A 19536-nucleotide genomic window follows, 5' to 3' on the forward strand; every position below is an offset into this window, starting at 1 on the left:
TAGCATACCTCCCTTGCCAAAGGAAGATTTTTCCCTTTTGCTGCCAAACTTCCAACCTTAGGAAGTAGTGCATTCATCCCAAATCCTTCATATCGAATTTTGTGGCTAGATTCTTCTTGCAGTCCCCAATGAGTCTGGATGATCTTGTCAGGAAGAGATCATCCCCATATAATACTAAGATAAGTGGCTTGTTCTCTACGACCAGATAGTAGAGATTCAAATCTGTGTCACTCTTGACAAACCCCATCTTCTGCAAGTAGCCATCTATTCGACCATACCACACTCTTGGTGCCTGCTTCAGCCCATACAAGGCTTTCTTCAGTCTACATACATGAGACTTCTTCTCATGAGTTTCAAAGCCCTCTAGTTGTTCAATGTATACCTCCTCTTCTATTACCCCGTTCAAAAATGTCGTTTTGACATCCATCTAATGGATCTCTCATCCCATCTGGGCTGCAAAAGATATCAAGTCCTAATAGATGTATATCTGGCTACTGAGGCAAAGGTCTCCTCATAGTCAATCCTTTCCTTTTGAGCATACCCTGTAGCCACAAACCTGGCCTTGTATTTCTCAACACTATCGTCTGCAGCGTATTTGATCTTGCAGATCCATCTTGAACCTACCACTGATCTGCCTTGAGGTCTTGGCACCACCTCCCAGACATCGTTTACCATTATGGAGTTGTATTCCTCTACCATTGCATCTAGCCAAACCTGATGTTGAGCTGCCTCCTTGAAACTGGCAGACTCTCCATCCTAAGCTACTAATGCTTAATATCTATCTGGCTGTTTTCGCTCCCTCTTATTGTTTCCTGGCACACCGATGAAGTCCTCTGAATCTCGCAAAATCTGACGAAGTTCCCTTCTAGTTCTAACTCTACCAGCAAGTGCTTTTGTTCGCTCCTCCTCCACATCTTAAGAATCTTCCTGTCCTGAGGAAGAATTCTTTACTTCTATTGGTTGAAGAGGCTTAACCAATGACTCCTCTTTTGATTGCTCCTCGAAAGGCATCTCGCGAGATCTTCTGAAAGCCCTGTCCTCCATGAACTTTACATCTCGTCGTACAACTACCTTCCCGCTCTCTGTAAGATAGATTCTGTATGCCTTAGCGTTCTCGCTATATCCCACCAGATATCCCTTTTCCGCATTCTGATCCAGCTTCTTCCTCTTTTCTTCGGGTATGCGGCAATATGTTAGACTCCCAAATATCCTAAAATGACTGACTTCAGGTGTCTTCCCTGTGAAGACTTTCTCTAGAGTAATCTCACCCACTGCCCGATGAGGAGTCCTGTTTTGAACATAAACTATTGTGTTGCATGCTTTTGCCCACAGGAATTTTGGCATATCCTGATCATACATCATGGCCCTAGCTACTTCTACAATAGTCCTGTTCTTTCTTTCTGCTACCCCATTCTGCTCCGGATTATATGGAGCTGTCCACTCTCTTCTGATGCCCTCCTTAGCGCAAAAATCAGTGAAGTCCTTATCGACATATTCTCCACCATTATCTGAGCGCAAAACTTTTATTTTCTTCCCATTCAGATTCTCCACCAGAGCCTTGAACTCCTTGAATCGACAAAAAACCTCATCCTTGGTTTTTAGAAAATAAATCCAAGTTTTCCTTGAGTGGTCATCAATGAAAGTAAGGAAATACTTGGCACCACTGAGAGCTTTGACAGACATAGGTCCGCAGATATCAGAGTGTATCAATCCTAGTACACTCTTGGCCCTATGTTTGCTCCTAGGAAATGCTACCATGGCATACTTTCCTAGAGAACATCCCCTGCATACATCATCTCGTTCCTTACTCAGATCCGAAACTCCTGTTACAGTGCTCCTGAGAATTCTCAGAGCTCCATGGTGCAAGTGACCCATTCTTCTGTGCCATAGTTCATTCAAGTCCTTGTCTCCATGACAGCCTATTAGTGCCATTGGTGATTCTAGTTGCAATCTATACAACCGATTACTTTTGATCCTGATTTGCACTTTCTTTTTCCAGCTTGGGTGTTTGACGTATACCTTCTCCTTGATGAAGTAGACATCACAACCCTTTCCTTGTAGTTGTGACGCGGAAAGTAAGTTCATCCCAATCTTGGTACATGCAGCACATTTGTAGCACAGAACCATTCTCCTGATTCTGTTTGAAAAACTATGGTACGCTTGCCTACTAGATTACACTTTGCCTTGTTCCCCATGGTGATCTAAAAGTTCATCTTCTCTTCTCGATATTCTAAGAAACACTCCGTGATTCCCGTCATATGCCACGAAGCTCCACTGTCTATATACCATACTTTTGATGATACAGCACTAGTCATACACACCACTTCTTCTTCCAGCCTAGAAGCCAACATAGAGAGATCGAAATATCTTTCTCTTGTGCAATCTTCTGAAAATCTTTGTGAGTCCCATGACGTGGATGCCTCTGAATCGTGGTCTCGACCCATAACTGATTTTGGCTTTCTGTCTTTGATTACTCCCTCTGATACCATGTGAAGATTCTATATCACTGTAGCAATTGATTTATTTTTCCTACTTATTCCACAATAAGTTATTTATGAATTTACTTCAATAAACATTAAAATAAATACTGCTACAAATATCACACCGTAATACAGAAACAAACATATGTACAAGCATTAACACATTGACACGGCGATTTTGGACAACAGTCCCCAGAAAAACCCAATGTGGGAAAACCGGCGCAGCAAGGGAGGATTTTATTATTCAACAATTCTTCAGTCCAACAAGGTGCCGCACTGACTTACCCACAGAGAGAAATAATTCTCCAGTACTTCTCCCAATCCCAACGTTAGCTCGGTTGACCTCTGCGTGGCTCTCAAACTCTCTGTGTCAGCCCTGGGCCTCTTTGTGTCACCCATGCAGGCCCAGCTAGTGACTTCGCAGTCTTCTGCTACCTCTGTGTCTGCCTGAAAAGCCCTGCTTTTGCCTCTCCTGCCTCAGCGCTAATCTCCAATGGCTGATCCCGCCTCTCTGCTTTGTACTTGCTGCCTCCTGACTGCTCACCAAACCACTAGTTCAATTTCTTAGATAACCCGCGCCGGAAATTGAACTGACTGGTCTCCCTAAGTGTGTTCTCTAAGTGACCCTCAAGCCTCCTCTTATACTTTTCTCATTGACAAATCAACAGCCGAGATTAAGTCCCTAATCAACGGCTAAGATAAGATCTGGCTTGATCCATGACTTTGGACCAGTGTTACTTGGGAGCGGGAGCGGGAGCGGGGAGCGGGAGCGGGGAGCGGGAGCGGAAGCGGGAGCGGGAGCGACCATTTTCAGAAGCTCCCGGTTTGGGAGCGAATCCCGGAGCGATTTTTTAAAAATATATATATTTTTTATATTTTTTAATTTTTGATACATATATGTCAACAAAAACATGTAGAATGATGAAATAGACATAAAAAACATAAAAAAACATAAATTGATCATTGAACCATATCACATCAATCATCTAGAAATTATAATCGTCATCAACCTTAGTAAAATAATAAATTAAAATAACATTCAATTCAATAACATTTATCATCATTGATCACCAAAGTAACAAGTTGTACTTGTAAGCCAAGTTTAACCATTACAAGAAGTAATATCGAAGATATTTCTAAGTCCTAACTTCTAACTGTTAACATGATATGAAATGTTACAAATTTATAAAATGAAACATGAATAATGAGATGAAATGAAACAACTTTAGTCTTTCACAAAGCATCATATTCATAATTCACAATCATTACCAATGAGTTATAATTGCCAAGGCCCAACTTCAAACTTCAAATTTTCATTGTCACAGTGATATAATGTTTACAAAAAATATCATAATGTCATAATGATATGAAAGAGTCAAGAGTCAAGAGTCAAGGACTCAAAACTCAACACTGAACAGTTATGAAAACTAAAGTGACAAGTCTAATAGAAACTAAAAAAGACAAGTAAACTGTAAATCTACAAGTGGCCCTTGCCACGAGAGTCTCCAGGAGTATAAGTAGGTCTTGGCGGTCTTCTAGGAGTCTCCCTCCCAGACCGACGACCAGAACTAGAGCCTCCACGTGAGGGTGTCGATGGAGGTGGCGACAGCAATGGAACAAGACTCGGGCCCCGAGAACTGCTACTGGATGGTGGAGGTGGAGGTGGCATGGCTGCTGCAGCTGCTTCAGCTTCATCCCGTACAAGCTCATCTTCTAGTTCTTCCATATGTACAATGCCATCCTCTAAATTGTCGTCCTCAGGGTGACTGTCCCAAATTTTATATGTGGGATCTTCATTAGCCCGATCACAGTAATGGCTCAACAACCTCAAATTGTAGTGCACATAAACCAAGCTTTCTGCTCGGTTTTCGTTGAGCCTGTTTCTTTTCACATTATGTATATAACTGTAGGTGCTCCAACACCTCTCTGCAGAAGAAGAATTTACAACCTGTGCAAGAACTTTCAATGCCAATTTTCGCAAAAGTCCGTCGCCGCCATATGTTTCCCACCATGTGAGAGAATCAAATTTATCTTTGTCGTCCATTGCATGGAAGTTACCATACAAACCACTGCCAGTGAAGTATCTGCCTATTTCAAGGCGCACAGCTGCACATTCCTCCCTGTCAGGCACCAACTTTTCTAATGCATCCAGATATCCTTTAGTTACCTCTCGATCTAAATGGGGTTTGGTCCTAACACCACCCCCTGCTGCAGGTTTGCCCAACCAAGAATCTGAGTAGTATTTTGGCGTAAGGATATACGCCAAGCAATGTAGTGGAAGGTTAAGCTTTTTCCACCGTTCACACACACAATCGTGAATCAGATTGTACAAGTCGGGATCTCTGTTATTAACAATGTCTTTTATTTCCCCCAACATGGTATCCATTTGCTCATACACCTCGCCAATCACTGGTTTGTCTGTATCTGCAAACCGAATCATGTTATAAATTGGCTTGGTGAAATCCAATACCTGTCTCACAGCTGTCCAAAACTGCCCATCAAGAGCGGCCTCCTCCACCGTTTCAAAACCTGCAATGTCAGCTACATTTGTAGCCCTTTCCTTTAACACCTGCCAATTTGGACTTGATACCATGCTAGCTAAACCCTCTCTTACCTTCAAAAGGCGCCTGAAGGTGAGGTAATAGCTACCAAATCTAGTCCTCGCAATCTTCAGCAACTCCAATCTCGAGTGACTGCGGAAAAGGCCATGGGTATTGCTATGATTTGTAATAAATTTTATCATTTTTTTTCCTCTCTTGTACAAATCCCCAATCCATTGGTATTGTTCATTTTTGTTTTTGACAATATCATGCAACAGAAGGTTCAATGTGTGAACCAAACATCCAGACCAAAATATGTTCGGGTATCTATCCTCAATAATTGCTCCCGCTGCCTTACAATTAGGAGCATTATCAGTGATGACTTGGATGACATTGTATGGGCCAATACGCTCAATTGTTTCAAGCAATGCTTCTGCAATGTTGATAGCGGTCTTGAACTTGTCTGAGTAATCATGTGTAGCTAGAAAAATGGGACCACTTCAGGACACAGCAAGAACACTTATCAATGGCTTGCCTTTTACATTTGTCCATCCATCAGATACAATGGACACCCCATTGTCAGTGCAAGAACTTGTCATTTTATTCAAAGAATGTGATATTTTTGCTTTTTCATGATCAAGGCCAACTGTTCTTGCCTTGTCATACCCAGGGCTCTTGTATCCTTTAGGGGCATCATTTATGGCAGAAACCATTTCGTGCCAATAAGGTGAGCGTAGAACATTGAATGGTATCCCATTTGCATAGAGGAACCTGTAAATTTTTGAATCCACATCATTCCTACACCCCTCATCAAGGAAATCTGATATGGTTCTACGGCGTAAAGATGATGACCCTGAGCCTCCATGTCCATATCCACTGCCTTGGGAGGATGCTGAAGGAGTTCTTTGTGAGCTTGGTTCAAAGAAACCCCTTGATCTGTTTGCTTTGTATTGGGCGTCCTCCTCTTCCTTTATGTATTTGGCTCTATCAACTGTTGACACCGCGTCGCAAGTTCTGATTCCTATTTGTTTCTCTCCATCCCATGCCCTTTTCCCGCAAAGGTGTCTTCTCAAACGGGTGTATGAGCCTGTGAAATCAGTGTTGCAATGGGGGCAATGAAATTTAGTGGTTCCACCCCCTCCCTGTTTCAGGCCTCTGAACATATTTCCACAATGGAGTTTGGTCTTGTTTAGTTTTTTGACCCTCATGTTCACCCTCCACATCCTCCTCACTGGGGTTTTCACCTATTTGACTTCCTCCGGCTTCTTCATCCACCTCTTCAGTTTCAGGCCCCCTCCGTTTCCTACTCTCCACCACCATAATAACCAGAAAGGGGACCAGGAAGAGGAAAATGCCAATAAAAATGCTCAGGTCCATCGTGTTTGATGTTTGTAGGGTTTGAGTCTTGAATCTGCAAATTAATTTAGTTTATTGGGATTAATTCATTTAATTTATTAATTTAATTTAAATTAATGATCTTTAAACTCAAACAGGTAAATGAAACTAACCAAATTAACTACCTAACCAGCTAAACTAACTAAATGATTAAGTTACTTACCTCTGCAAGCTTGCTCCTCGCTCCTCGGCACTTGCTCCTCGCTCCTCAGCTCTGGCTCCTTGCTCCTCAGCTCTTGCTCCTTGCTCCTTTGCTCTCAAACTCAACCTCAATCTCATTAGAATGATTTTGTTTTGGCCCATTGGGCTTATAAATCCAAAAAAATTTGTTTAATTTTTTGTTTTTTTCGGGTCCGCGGATTTTTTTTCCGCCGAATCGCTCCCGGAAATTTAAAATTCGCTCCCAGAGCGTTTTTTAATGCCCGGGAGCGATCAGGGAGCGATCGCTCCTCGATCGCTCCCGGGCATTAAAAAGCGCTCCGGGAGCGCGGGAGCGATCGCTCCCTGAAGCGCTCCCTCACAGACTAGGGAGCGCAAATTTTTTTACGGGAGCGCGCTCCCGAAAATCGCTCCCGTCCGGGAGCGATTTGGGGAGCGCGCTCCCGACCCGCTCCCGAGCCGCTCCCGCCCGGAGCGCGCTTCGGGAGCGGGTTCGTAGGGGGGGGGGCCGCTCCCCCGCATCACTGCTTTGGACTATTCTAACACAGTTTTATATTAATTCACATTAATATTTTAAACTTAGGGACTTCATTAAAAATATTAATTATTTTAATATCTCCCAAACTGTTTAGAATCTGCCCAAACTCTTTCTGGGTATTGGAGATCTCATGTGCCTTAGCCTCTCCACCAATTTTCGTGGCTAGAGCACATTCGATGCTACCACAAATCAACAAAATATAGAATAAAAAGATAATTACTTGTCATGTGAAGATGAAATCTTCACCTTGATGCTTTCTTGAATGATCTCCTTCAATGAGATTCTTGCTTGAGTTGCCTAGTACAATAGAGTTCCAGAACCTTTCTTGAGACTTCCTGGCATTGTTCAACACCAAGTACTACTCCCTTTTATGATATGTTGAGATTATTTGATTCCTTGATTCTGAGGGTATGGAATTGAAATCAAGAATTTTGAGAGCACTATCATTATGTCCACTCAAGATGTGGCATTGTGTTCTCCTTCTGAAGTGAGATTGCTATAATGTATGTTGTGACTCTATATCTTTGTAACCTTGTTACGAGTAGAACCTTGCTTGTGTTGACTAGCATGAGCAAAGATCCTTGTGGCCTTTGAGCATTGTTCAATACCAATCATCGAAACTGCTTAACTCATTAAGATTGTTGTGGTATGACATGGTTCGTAATGACACCCAAATTTTGAGGCTAGCACCGAGACTGTGAAAGGTACTATGTTTTCCTTTTGTTGTAGTGTAGATTAGGATTGCTTCTCAGATTTTCGACCTCCTCCAAGATGATAATCTTTGACTTTGAGTTATTTTGCTTAGTAGTCATATTGATAAGGTTCTTGGTGACCTTTTTGATGATGACTGTGGAGAAAAGATTCTTTGCTGATGTAGACTGCTTGTTGTAGACTTGATCCTTTATTCTTCACAAAACCCTTAACCTTACTTTGATGCCCTTCTTGAGGACTGATCCTTGTATGTCTCTTTTGCTGCCCTTCCTTTGGACTTTGCACCCTAGCTCTGATACCATGTTGAATAATCTAGGGCAATTAGTATTAGTAGGATTCTTCTAAGCTTGATAGCAATTTGTGAAGTGCTTTTATAATTTATCTTAGCTTGATCTTCTTCTTATTATTAGTGTGTGTTTACTTCATCAAACTGCAACCAAAAACAAAGAGACAAGAACACAAAATGTTTGGCTTTCTGCCAGGGCCAAAACCTCCCCCTCTTGGAGAGGAAAACCCGCACAAAATTCTTCTTATAGAGATTCCAATTGACGAACACCAAGACCATAACCCTTGACCTACTAGGCCACTCCAAGACCAAGTCACCAATCCTTCTTCTTACTGTTGAGATTATCATCAACATTGTTGCTTCACCGAGTTCATCATTCATGCACCTTCACTGAGATATTCATCACAATAAGGAGAACATAGTTGTTGCACCATATCTCCATCTTCTCTTTAGATCATTACTGCACTTCTCATTGAGATCATCATCATGTTGATGAGAAGTCCATACTGAAATATGTGAACGCTTCAATGATGTCTAGTGTGTATAGCTGAAAGCTTCTTGTACTAGGATCCTTATCATGATATATATGCCAAGACTGTCCTAGTATGCCGAAATTGTAATCATGATGAGCATCCGAAATGCTCAACTGAGATGCTATACTCTTGTACCCTGCCCGAGATAGTGTCCTTTATGTGCCATCCGAGATTCTGTACCACACCTCCGAAATTTCAGACAAGTCCGAGATTCTATCTCAGTTTTGCGGATACCCCAACTAGGTATAAATAGTGGTTATGCCTCCATTTTGAGCCGACTTTAACAAGTGAACCGTTGTGTCATTTATATGAGCCGACATGTCATATTTTAGTTGTTTAATTCATTTTTGCAGGTCGACATGATGTTCTCTTCATCGTTTTGCTTGCAGACTTCTTTGTTGAAGAATAGTCCTTGTCTTGAAGGGCTTCTTGACACTAGGTTGACCTATGTACATTACATAAATACTCATAAAGAGATCTTTAACATAATCTTGACTATGGAATGAGCAAGAAACTCATTCATATAACTTTATAAAAATAATATTTCTTTTTCTTGACAAGTACAAAGATCAAAATTACATTGACAAATACCAAACCTAGTTACACTTTTCTTCAACAATGGAATGGGAAAGGCTTCAAGTAAGATAGCCATAGCCATACTAGCTAAAGGAGGTCCAACACCCTCAGTATAAAGATCAGAATAGGGAGCAATCATGAAAACATAAGTTACCCCTTTCCTTGGCCTGCTTTTTCCATCCCTTTGGTGTGCCTTTTTAATTTAATGATTTATTTCTTTCTTACATAGTTTAGGTGACCTAGCTTACTTTACGCTTTTTGAATAATCCTTGAATGTATAAGAGTTTATCATTAATCAAGCTTGGGACATTCATAAGTTCCTTTGTTTTAGATAGAGCATGAAATGATTAGGAAATGGGTGATGGCTAATGAGGGGGGTAGGGCTCATCCTAGCCTTTTCCCCATTCACTTATATGCCAGCCATCTTTTGCATTTTTCATTTTATTTCATTTGTGGCTTCTTATGTTTTTACCTTTCTTTTTGTTGCATCAACTTCTTAGGGCAGATTTTTGGGCCTTGACTCAAAGATGAGATTATAGGGTGACCAATGACAATCAACCCAATGAATGGAATGTTTATAAAGGAGAAGTGCAAGGTGGTAAGAATTAATTTCCTTGGGTACATTATATTACTGAGTGCATCCTATTAGTGCCATTCCTAGCCATGGAAGAAAAGGCCTCAAGGCATCTCACACCGGACTAGAGGCCAGGATATTGTCCTAAGTGATGTATGGGAACAAGGGTACCAACAGGAGCAGTCAATCATCCAACTTGGTATGTGATCCATAGTAGTATGCCCCAAACATTTAATGAAAGCACATCATTACAAAAATGGTTAGTGTACGTTCCAATAGAGCATCCACCTTCCTTCAAGAAGTATGCTAGATGGGAGAGAGCACTAACTGGAGCATAGATGGAGAGCTCTAAAGTAAATTTATTTGGGGATCATCATAGGGCTATTGGGTAGTTAGATGACCAATGGGGATAAAAGTTTCCTCCTAAGGGCCACCCACTTTTGGTGGGTGACAAGAATAACTGTCGGCTCCAAGACAGCTATATTACAATTTGCTACTCCCCCACCCCCAGACTCATCTCACTTTGCACTACATAAGGAGTACATGGGAGACACTTTCCTCAATCACTATGTAGACATCTCCCAATATTCCACTCTTGGGGAGATCAAAATTCTTGGTGATTTAAACACCCGCAGTAGAGACCTACATGTAGCCCTCCATGACAGGGTCGAGGATATACTTTGCCTCGAGGAGCTAGAGCTAGAGTTTATGGGTCTTCAAAGGAGTTCACAAAATAGGAATGGACCTCTCAAAGGTTAGGAGAGACACCTCTTGCAGTTGGGTGAAGCCCATGGTTTATTGATCATGAACGGGTTCCTTTATTTTCCAATCTTAGAACCTTTTACTTGTTTCCTTCACAGTAGGGGAGCTAGTGTGATTGACTATGTCCTAGCCAACTAGGACCTTCTCTCACACACTCAACATCTCTCAGTGTCCACCTCCCCCTAGAAGACCAGAACCTCCTCACCTTCTACCTCTCTACTTCCCCTCCTCCTTCCCCCCCACCCTAGCTCACTTTACAAACCCTCTACACCACCTTCTTCTTTAACAAAGATCATGTTGCATCTTACACCACACACCTTAAGGAGTTGCTACCCCCATTTCCCACTTTAGGTCACTAGACACAACCATAGCCAAATATCATATACTTTCCTCTATCCTCATGAAAGTAGTCTTCAACTCCTACCCCCACTCTACTCTTTGTCATACCCACAAACCTATCCTTGGCTCCTACCCCATGCACTGCTCGTTTGATGAGGAATGCAAATCCCTCCACCAATAGCTTTACCTCACAATAACACATGGCCCATCTCCCTCCACTCACCTCCGCAAAACATACCGTAACCTCCTTTGCCATAAAAACAAGCAATTCTCTCCCAAAGGTAATGAGAAATTTGTGATGCAAAGATAAACTAAGGGGTAACCTTCAACCTATCAATTCCTCAAAGGAAACAATCAACTTTTTCCATGAATTTAGCAAGTATCCTATCTGCTAATGCAATAATCTAACAAACATATTTTTATGACATTGAAATTTGGAAAGGCCATAGCTTTATAATACAATGGAAGCTTAGGGTTCAAAACCAGTCATATCAAAGAACCTGACAAGTCACAAGTGAACATGGAAGAAAAGATTGAAACATAAACTAAATTCCCAATTTAATAATATTTATAATTTGGTGAAGGAAAAGGATAAGGCAACCTAATTGAAGGTTACCTATATTGTACTTCGTGTCTTAGATAATGTACAAAAATAACAATGGATATGAAAGGTAAAGCTAAAGAATATTACTTATTGGTCAGATTGTGGTATTTAATTTCAAAAGATCTCCAATTTTCGCACAATCCCTGGTTATGGTGGACTATTTTATGGAAGACTAATTGATTTCCATTGAGTGAGAATATTACTCTTGTCCATATTTAGTAAGTAAATAGTCAATTGGTTCATGTTTGGCATTATTAGAGATATCCCAGCATGTCTATGATGTCAATTTATAGTCTTGATGTGTATGCACTGTCAACATATCCTCCTTTTTGTAGGATCAAAAAATTGTGTCATCGTGTATTGCCAAGCTATGGCAAACATGCTCTGTAAGGTGATTTGATTTAGTAATAAATGAAAATGAAACATCTTTGAAATTAAAAATATGAGATAATGAGATCATGCCAAATAGACTCATATCCCACTGGAGGGATCGTATACTGAGTTTTGCATCATTCTTTTCTTTATAAGTGAGTACCTAACTTCAACCTTTAAATGACTTTAAGGGCTTCTGATATAATAACTATAAAATCACCTGCTCTCTTTTGAAAGCCTTACAATTTGGCTCACAAGAATGGTTTATGCAGCTCTGCAATGGAAAGAAACCGCTGCCTGCAAAGCAACAACACACACACATCAACTTGTATTAAGCATAACACACAAATAACCATTTAAATGATTGTCAAACAGGAAAAAAAAGTGTTCGTCTCGTGGTCAAAACCTAAAGAACCTAAAACATCCAATAAGGTTATATATAGAGAAGGTGGTCATCATCAATTTATTAGAGAGTTGACTAACAAAACCATATATGATAGAACGGCATTGACTGAATTGATAACATCAGCCCAGCTTTTGTGGATATTAAGGAGATTCAGCAACAGATTGATGACCCAAGAACAACTGATGAAAGAAACAGGAAGCTTTCTAATAAACATACTAAGTGAAATCTGATTGAAAGGTCAAACAACAACAAGAAGAAGCAACATTCTAGTTAGTTTCTTTTATACATGAAATTGGCATTATTGACTATAATGATGTATATGGGGCATGAAGAGATGTTACATGATAGGGAAAATAGGTTAGGGTGATGGCACATTCAGGCATTTGGATTATTGTGCAACATTCAGGCATTTGGCCTTATGAAGCAAGACAACCTAAAAAGTGAGAGACTACAATTAGAAAACATTATGGGCCTATTAGCACATGAAACTGTCCTTATGATTTGATCCAGAACCAACATATATATATATATATATATAGAGAGAGAGAGAGAGAGAGAGAGTTACAAATCATTTGAAAACTAGCCGCCTCCCTTATTTGCTGAAGTATGCTCTGAAATTATGAACAGGCTTGTAATATCGGGAACCATTTTATTCATTCCTTTCCTCCCTTCATGCTCCAAATTGGTGGAGCATGTTGGGCATGATCTTTCTTAACCAGGTTGCACCATAAAAGGTTCCAAATTGGTGGAGCATGTTGGGCATGATCTTTCTTACCCAGGTTGCACCATAAAAGGTCTGCAAAGCATGATCTTTCTTAACCAGGTTGCAACATAAAAGGTCTGCAATTAAGAGACGGAAAGCGTTGTTTCTAGGCTATGTTACACATCCATCACTTCTCTTTCAGCACCAATCTCCTATCTATGTAACAAACTATATTCCTTTCTTTGTGTTTTACATCAGAAAACTCATGGTTTAAACTTTATATGCTTCAATCTACCTGTTATTTACAGGTCGATTCAACGTTGCACAAAGTGGTAGCAAAGCGAGAGCATTTTTGAGAAGTGAAGCATCGGCAGTGTCCTTTTCCAAAAATCTTTAAAAGCAAGTTTTCATCTAACCATATATATATATATATATATATCCCAAATGCCAACTTAGTTGCAGCATATATGAAAACATCCATATTTGTAAATAAATCAAGAGAGAAATGCCAATCCATAGTACATTAATGATTAATTATACAAGCATCAACCATCTAGATTCTAGCGATTACAAACAAAGATCAAATTTTTAAGCATATAATAGAAAGTAGACCATTAAATCATTGAAAGAGCTTATCTACCAACTGTCAACATGACTAAATAGTAGGAAATAAAACCTTAGGAAGACTAAATTGTCCAAATTCAAAACACCCATCTATCATCTATGAGAGATAAAGTGTTGAATATATCGACTATTCTCTCCTCCGTACACCACCACGACCACTGTGCACCTCCACATGGTGGTAGTGAAGTAGGTGACGGTTATGGAACTAGAGATTAAGCCCATGCTATTGTAGTTGAAGTCTTGGAAATGGGCACTATTACCCACCAAAGTGGGTGACCCCATAGGAGAAATTCTTCTCCCAACATCTAGTCCAGTCAGCAAGCCAACAACCCTGACAGCCACTAGTAGCCCAAGACGATGTCCCACTCATATCTCAACCACTTGCCTCACTCATATGTTTCCTTGCTCATTTGTCAAGAGCACATGTTTGAAGGTGGGCTTCCGATCAAAAGGTTCTTCATTCATTTTGAAATCAAGTGCTTATGCTTGTTTGTATTTCGGGCATTTGATATGGATTCTGGGGTAACTTGCAAGGAAGAGGAGTTTTGACTGTGATCTTGTTCCCTCACCTTAAATGGGGGGTTAATCTTTCATCCTAGTCCAACAGGACCTCACCCAATGACCCTGTTACCATTAAATCTAACAGGGGTCCTAAGAGGGGTACTTAAGGGACAAATACTATACCAAATGACAACAATGGGACAAAGACCCACAATCACGTCAATCAGTGTCCCCTGCTCTTTACATACTCTCGCTGATGGGAGGAGTCTCGGTATAGGGGAAATCAATTGAATGATAGAATCAATGGCAAGGTGTGATGTGATTTCCAAGGCCCATTCAAAGGAAAAACTCAAATAAAGGTTTAATGCTTCAAAAGGAAGCTTAATGGCTCTCCAAGAAAGACCTAAAGAGAGGAAATCAATACTTAGGCATTTGTAATGATATGAGAATCAAGATGCAGCGAGAGTCAAGATCTCCAAGATAAAATAAGACCTCTAAACAAGCTCTCTGAAGTAGACAATTGCCTCTATGATAAAGGTTGCTTAACTTGAGAGACCTTGGATGGGTCCACACGAGACCTAGGTTTTTAGGATTGATCATGAAAGGGGGACCTCCTAGGACGACACTAGGTCAAGGCAAGACTAAGAAATGGTTGGAAATGATCAAGCTTTAATAAAATACAACCGTCAAGGAAGAGTCTCACTATGACATCAAAGATGCTTCTTCAAAGTTCGAGCTAGAGTTTGACTTTTATCATAAATGAACAATTGAAGTGCACTGAAAACTTGGGGACCTCTAGAAGGAACACTAGCACAGAGATTAATTCAAGCGGAATTGAAAGATCGCCCTTCTAAGAGATTCCACATGATGCCCTAGCAAGGTCGTACATGTGAGGGACCGAAAATTAAAGGAGGAAGGAAAAGTGGTTTAGGGTTGATAATGAAGGATCTAAAACCAATGCCTAGGTATTGGGAAGATTGGAGTCAAAATGATCAAGATTCAGGAACTTCGCTCTTCAAGGAGGCGTAAAGAAGCAGCTTCACTAACCCTATGGATGCAACTACACAACTTTAGACTTTTATACTTCAATGGCAATTTCTATGGAGTTTCGAGGATGCATATGCAAATAATCTTCTAGGAACATTCATTAATTCTTTGTCCAATGAGTAACATATGCAAAAATATTCAATAGTTTCAATGATTCCACTAATTTGCATTAATTAGGGCACATTAGTTCACAATAAGAAAATAATTCTATGCATTAGACATTCATTAAAACAAAAATATAGCATTACATTGCACTTACAAGACAAAGAAGAGTATATCCATACAAAATCTTGCCAACAAGAAGCTCCAAGAGAGATAGCGAAATTTTTCCACACATCAAAATGCATTTATTCATCCAAATCATTCCACAATTGCAGGTCTGAATTCTTTAGAGACAGATATCCCAAATCCAAGTGATGTTTCTCAAATACAAATGAGGCCTCGCATATCTATATGAGCCTCTTACAAGTTAAAATTAGTCTAAAGCACCCCTAATAATATTTTAATGTGAAAAATACATGTCTTTGGTGACAAACCCACCAATTAGCTTATGAAGTGAAAGATAAGCCATCCAAAGCTAGCCAAAATTATGAAACAATGGTGTAGGAGGGTCATTGGAAGGCCTAGATGTGCCCTCAATGTGCCATGATGAGAGAGAGGGCATCAAATATGATGAACAAGAGGGGGATGCCCTTTAAGTGTTGCAAAACATCTCCAAACCCCATCTTGGGCTCTGTGGGTGATCCAGATTGGACCATTATATTTTTTGTCATCCATCTCGATGCATTTGGAGTGGAAAAGGTGGAGGAATCAGCTCACGGGACCGTTTTTACCGACGGTACCCAGTTTGGTGAAACGGGATCTGAAATCTTTTGGGAGCATTTTGAGGCATCAAACAATGTTTTTTGGGGGTAAAACTTGGCACTAAAGTGCAACTCCTTTTCATGCTATTCTATACACATAGAGCTTTTCAATGGCGCAAGAATCGCGTCAATCAGACTCCGTATGCAAAGGTTATGCCACTCAGAAGTTGACCTTCCCGTTTTCACACCTATAGTTCAAGAGGATGTCGCGTCAGCCCCCATTATTCCCGGAAAAGTGGCTAGCCACGTGTTTGTGATGTAAAAGACTCTAGAAGAGTCTATTTTGTAACTCTAGTTAAGAGTTGATGTAGTCAAACTTAACCACTAGTAGGCTATTAAGTTGTGTTATAACCAGGCCACTAGGAGGAAGAGGCATTCCATTCTTTTGAGAGCATTTTGTTCCATAGTTGAGCAAAGATAGCCAGGAGAAATAGGAGGTAGAGCACACAGAGGGGATCTGTGCACTATAGCATCCCACAAGCCACAAGCATTACTTCTTTGTATCTGTAATCATATTTCCAAACAGAGAAAGAGAGAGAAGCGACCTCACCTTGCAACTGGGTTTTCTCCCAAAAGTGTTTCCCAAAGAGCAAATCTTTTGTATTATGTGTGTGAGAGCTTATTTTGTTGTTCTCTACTTTTCTGCTTGATTTACTTTTACATGCATGCACTAATTACAGTTAATTTTACAGATCTAAAAATTAAATATAACTGTAATAGTATAGGATCTCAAATTTTTAATATAATATTATTAGATTTGTTGTGACAAACTATCTAGCGTAATATCCGGCAGTTTACGGATCATTTGATATCAGAGTAGGTTTCTTTGGGTATTTTGTGGAGATTGCAAGGATCTAGATCGGCGAGGCTGAAAATTGTAAAACCCTAATCATGGGCGACGAATTTGTAAACGAACCTCGTGATCCTGCAGAGGTGAGGTTTTTGCGGCTTGAAGAACAAGTCATGGATATAAACCATAATGTAAACCTCCTCATGGCAGCCCTAAGCAATAAGTTGGGGATATTTGGAGAAGAAGGGGATTCAAATGCAGAGGACAAATCAGAAGGGGGATCGGGAGATCAGGAAGACGGATATAACTAGCCGAAGAAAGAATCCAGAAAAGATCCACCCAGTTTGAGTGCTGTGAACCAATCCCTGTTTAAAGTGGAAGAAAAAGTCGATAACAAGCCATACCACAACAAAATCAACGCTCTCAAGTTGAACCACTGGTTGCAACAACTAGAAGTTTATTTCAATGTCCATTAGATCGAGGAAGGGCAGAAGATCTCATTCGCGCAGCTGAAATTGGAGGGCCATGCACTGACTTGGTGGGAGAACCTCCAGTGACTAAGTGGGAGGATTTCAAAACCCTCATTAAGTCACAGTTTTATCCCATTGGGTACGTGGAGGACCAGTGGATCCAGTGGCATTACTTCAGGCAAAAGTCGGGCCAAAGCGTGCAGGAGTACACCACAGAATTCAGAAAGATGGCTATAATGCTAGGTATCTCTCCAAAGAACCCAGATGTACTCCTCAAGTATTTGGGGGGTCTGCATCGCCATCTGCATGAGCAAGTCATGATGTTCAAGCCCAAAACGATGGGCGAGGCTTGTGTACAAGCACAGTACCTGGAGAACATAGGTCTGAAAAGAGCGCAATCAAGCGGATCGAAGCAAAAGGAGCAACAAGACGCTTCTAAGGAGGGGAAGAAGAAGCAAAAAGGGGGAAAAGATAAAAAGATAGCAACCACAGCACACCAGTGCAAAGATTCTAGAAACCACTGCAACATTGATGGCCATACAGAGGAGAAAGTGTTGGAAGTTGCATCCAGAGCTAAACCCGAAGAGAAAGAAGAAAGATAATAAGAAGAAGAATATCATGGCCGCTGATTCGAGCAACCAAGTTGAAAGCCGCTCGGACGTGGATGAGACGATGATCTATACATCAGTGCAGAAGGAGGTGAATATGAGTAGCATTCAGCAACAGGAAGAGAAAGAAATGACTAAACTCTTCCATGTAAAGATACAAGTCAAGAAGACAAAGATTGATGCTCCGTTTGACTCAGGATCGCAGGCAAATCTCATTGCAGCAAATCTAGTCAAGAAGTTGGGGCTGCAAGTTCGTGATCATCCAAACCCTATCCACTAGGATGGGTACATAAGGATGCAGAGCTGAAGGTAACAAAGCAATGCAAAACCAGATTTGCTATCAGTGTTGATTTTATTGATGAAGTAGATCTGGATATGGTTCCCCTTGATGTATGTGGAGTCATGCTTGGGAGTCCATGCATGTACATGCATGATGCAATATTCATGAGGAGAGCTAACCAACACCGGCTCATCAAGGATGGAAAATTGTTCATCATCAACGCGCACAAAGGCAAGTCGAAAATTTCAGTGGTAAGTGCCAACCAGGCCAAGAAATTGATCAATTCCAACAAGAAGTATGTTTTATTGTTTTTAAGAGAAAGTCAGTCTGTAGAGGAGTCAATAAGAGGCAAGGAATCCCTAGAGGGGCATACTAAGAAAGAAAAACAACAATTGGAGGAGTTGTTACAAGCTCACAAGGACGTGTTCCGAGAGCCTAAAGGGTTACCCCCTAAGAGAGAAGAGGAGCACGAGATCTAGCTATTGCCAAACTCCCCATTGCCAAATATTGGGTTGTACAAGTAGTCTGTTATAGAAACAAGTGAGGTGAAGAAACAGTTGCAGCAGCTGCTAGAACAGGGTGTCATTTGACCAAGTACATCACCATGTGGGTCATCCATCATCATTATGCCAAAGAAGGATGAAACTTGGCAGATGTGTATAGATTACAAGGCGTTGAATAAAATCACGCTCAAGAACAAATACCCCTTACCCAGGATAGACAATCTACTCGATCAGTTGCAGCAAGCAAAGTATTTCACCATGTTGGACTTGAAGTCTGGATATCACCAGGTACGAGTCAAAGAAGAAGATACATGGAAGATCACCTTCAAAACCAGGCAAGGTTTGTATGAGTGGTTAGTTATGCCATATGGGCTATGTAATGCACTTGCTACATTTATGAGATTAATTAATAATGTACTGCGCCCTTTTATAGATTCATTTGTTATTGTCTATTTGGATGATATATTGGTATATAGTGCTACCTGGGAGAAGCATATTTCACATTTGGCGCATGTGCTGGAAACATTAGAGAAGCACCATCTGCTAGCAAATATCAAGAAGTCCAAGTTTGTGTAGTAGTCCTTGGTATAGTTGGGATATGTGATTGGTGGAGGAGAATTAAAGATAGATCCTTCCAAGATGGAGGCCATCATGAAATGGTCAATGCCTACTAATGTTACAGAGGTTAGGAGTTTCATTGGAGCAACACAGTACCTGAGGAAATTCATAGCCTCATTTTCAACTGTAGCAACACTGATCCATGCCATAACAGCAAGTGGCAATAGTTTCTAGTGGGGAAAAGCGCAGCAAAAGGCTTTCGATGAGTTAAAGAAGAAGATCAGTGAAGCACCAATTCTAGCATTACCAAACTT

General features: G+C 40.7%; 1 protein-coding gene across 2 annotated transcripts in view; it reads right to left on the minus strand.

Moving 5' to 3' along the window:
• The window catches only part of LOC149246469 (histone-lysine N-methyltransferase ATXR2-like), a 210926-nt gene that overhangs the window by 68027 nt on the left and 123363 nt on the right, over nt 1-19536 (minus strand). For both annotated transcript variants that reach the window (XM_089457933.1, XM_089457932.1), the window contains exon 7: nt 12090-12166. In XM_089457933.1, coding sequence (XP_089314059.1) covers nt 12090-12166 — 77 coding nt within the window. The remainder of the gene's footprint in view (nt 1-12089; nt 12167-19536) is intronic.

This window comes from Pinus tabuliformis, chromosome 7 (assembly GCF_031772625.1).
Source record: "Pinus tabuliformis cultivar Carrire ecotype Pingquan chromosome 7, CPIR1, whole genome shotgun sequence".
Taxonomy (NCBI): Eukaryota; Viridiplantae; Streptophyta; class Pinopsida; order Pinales; family Pinaceae; genus Pinus; species Pinus tabuliformis.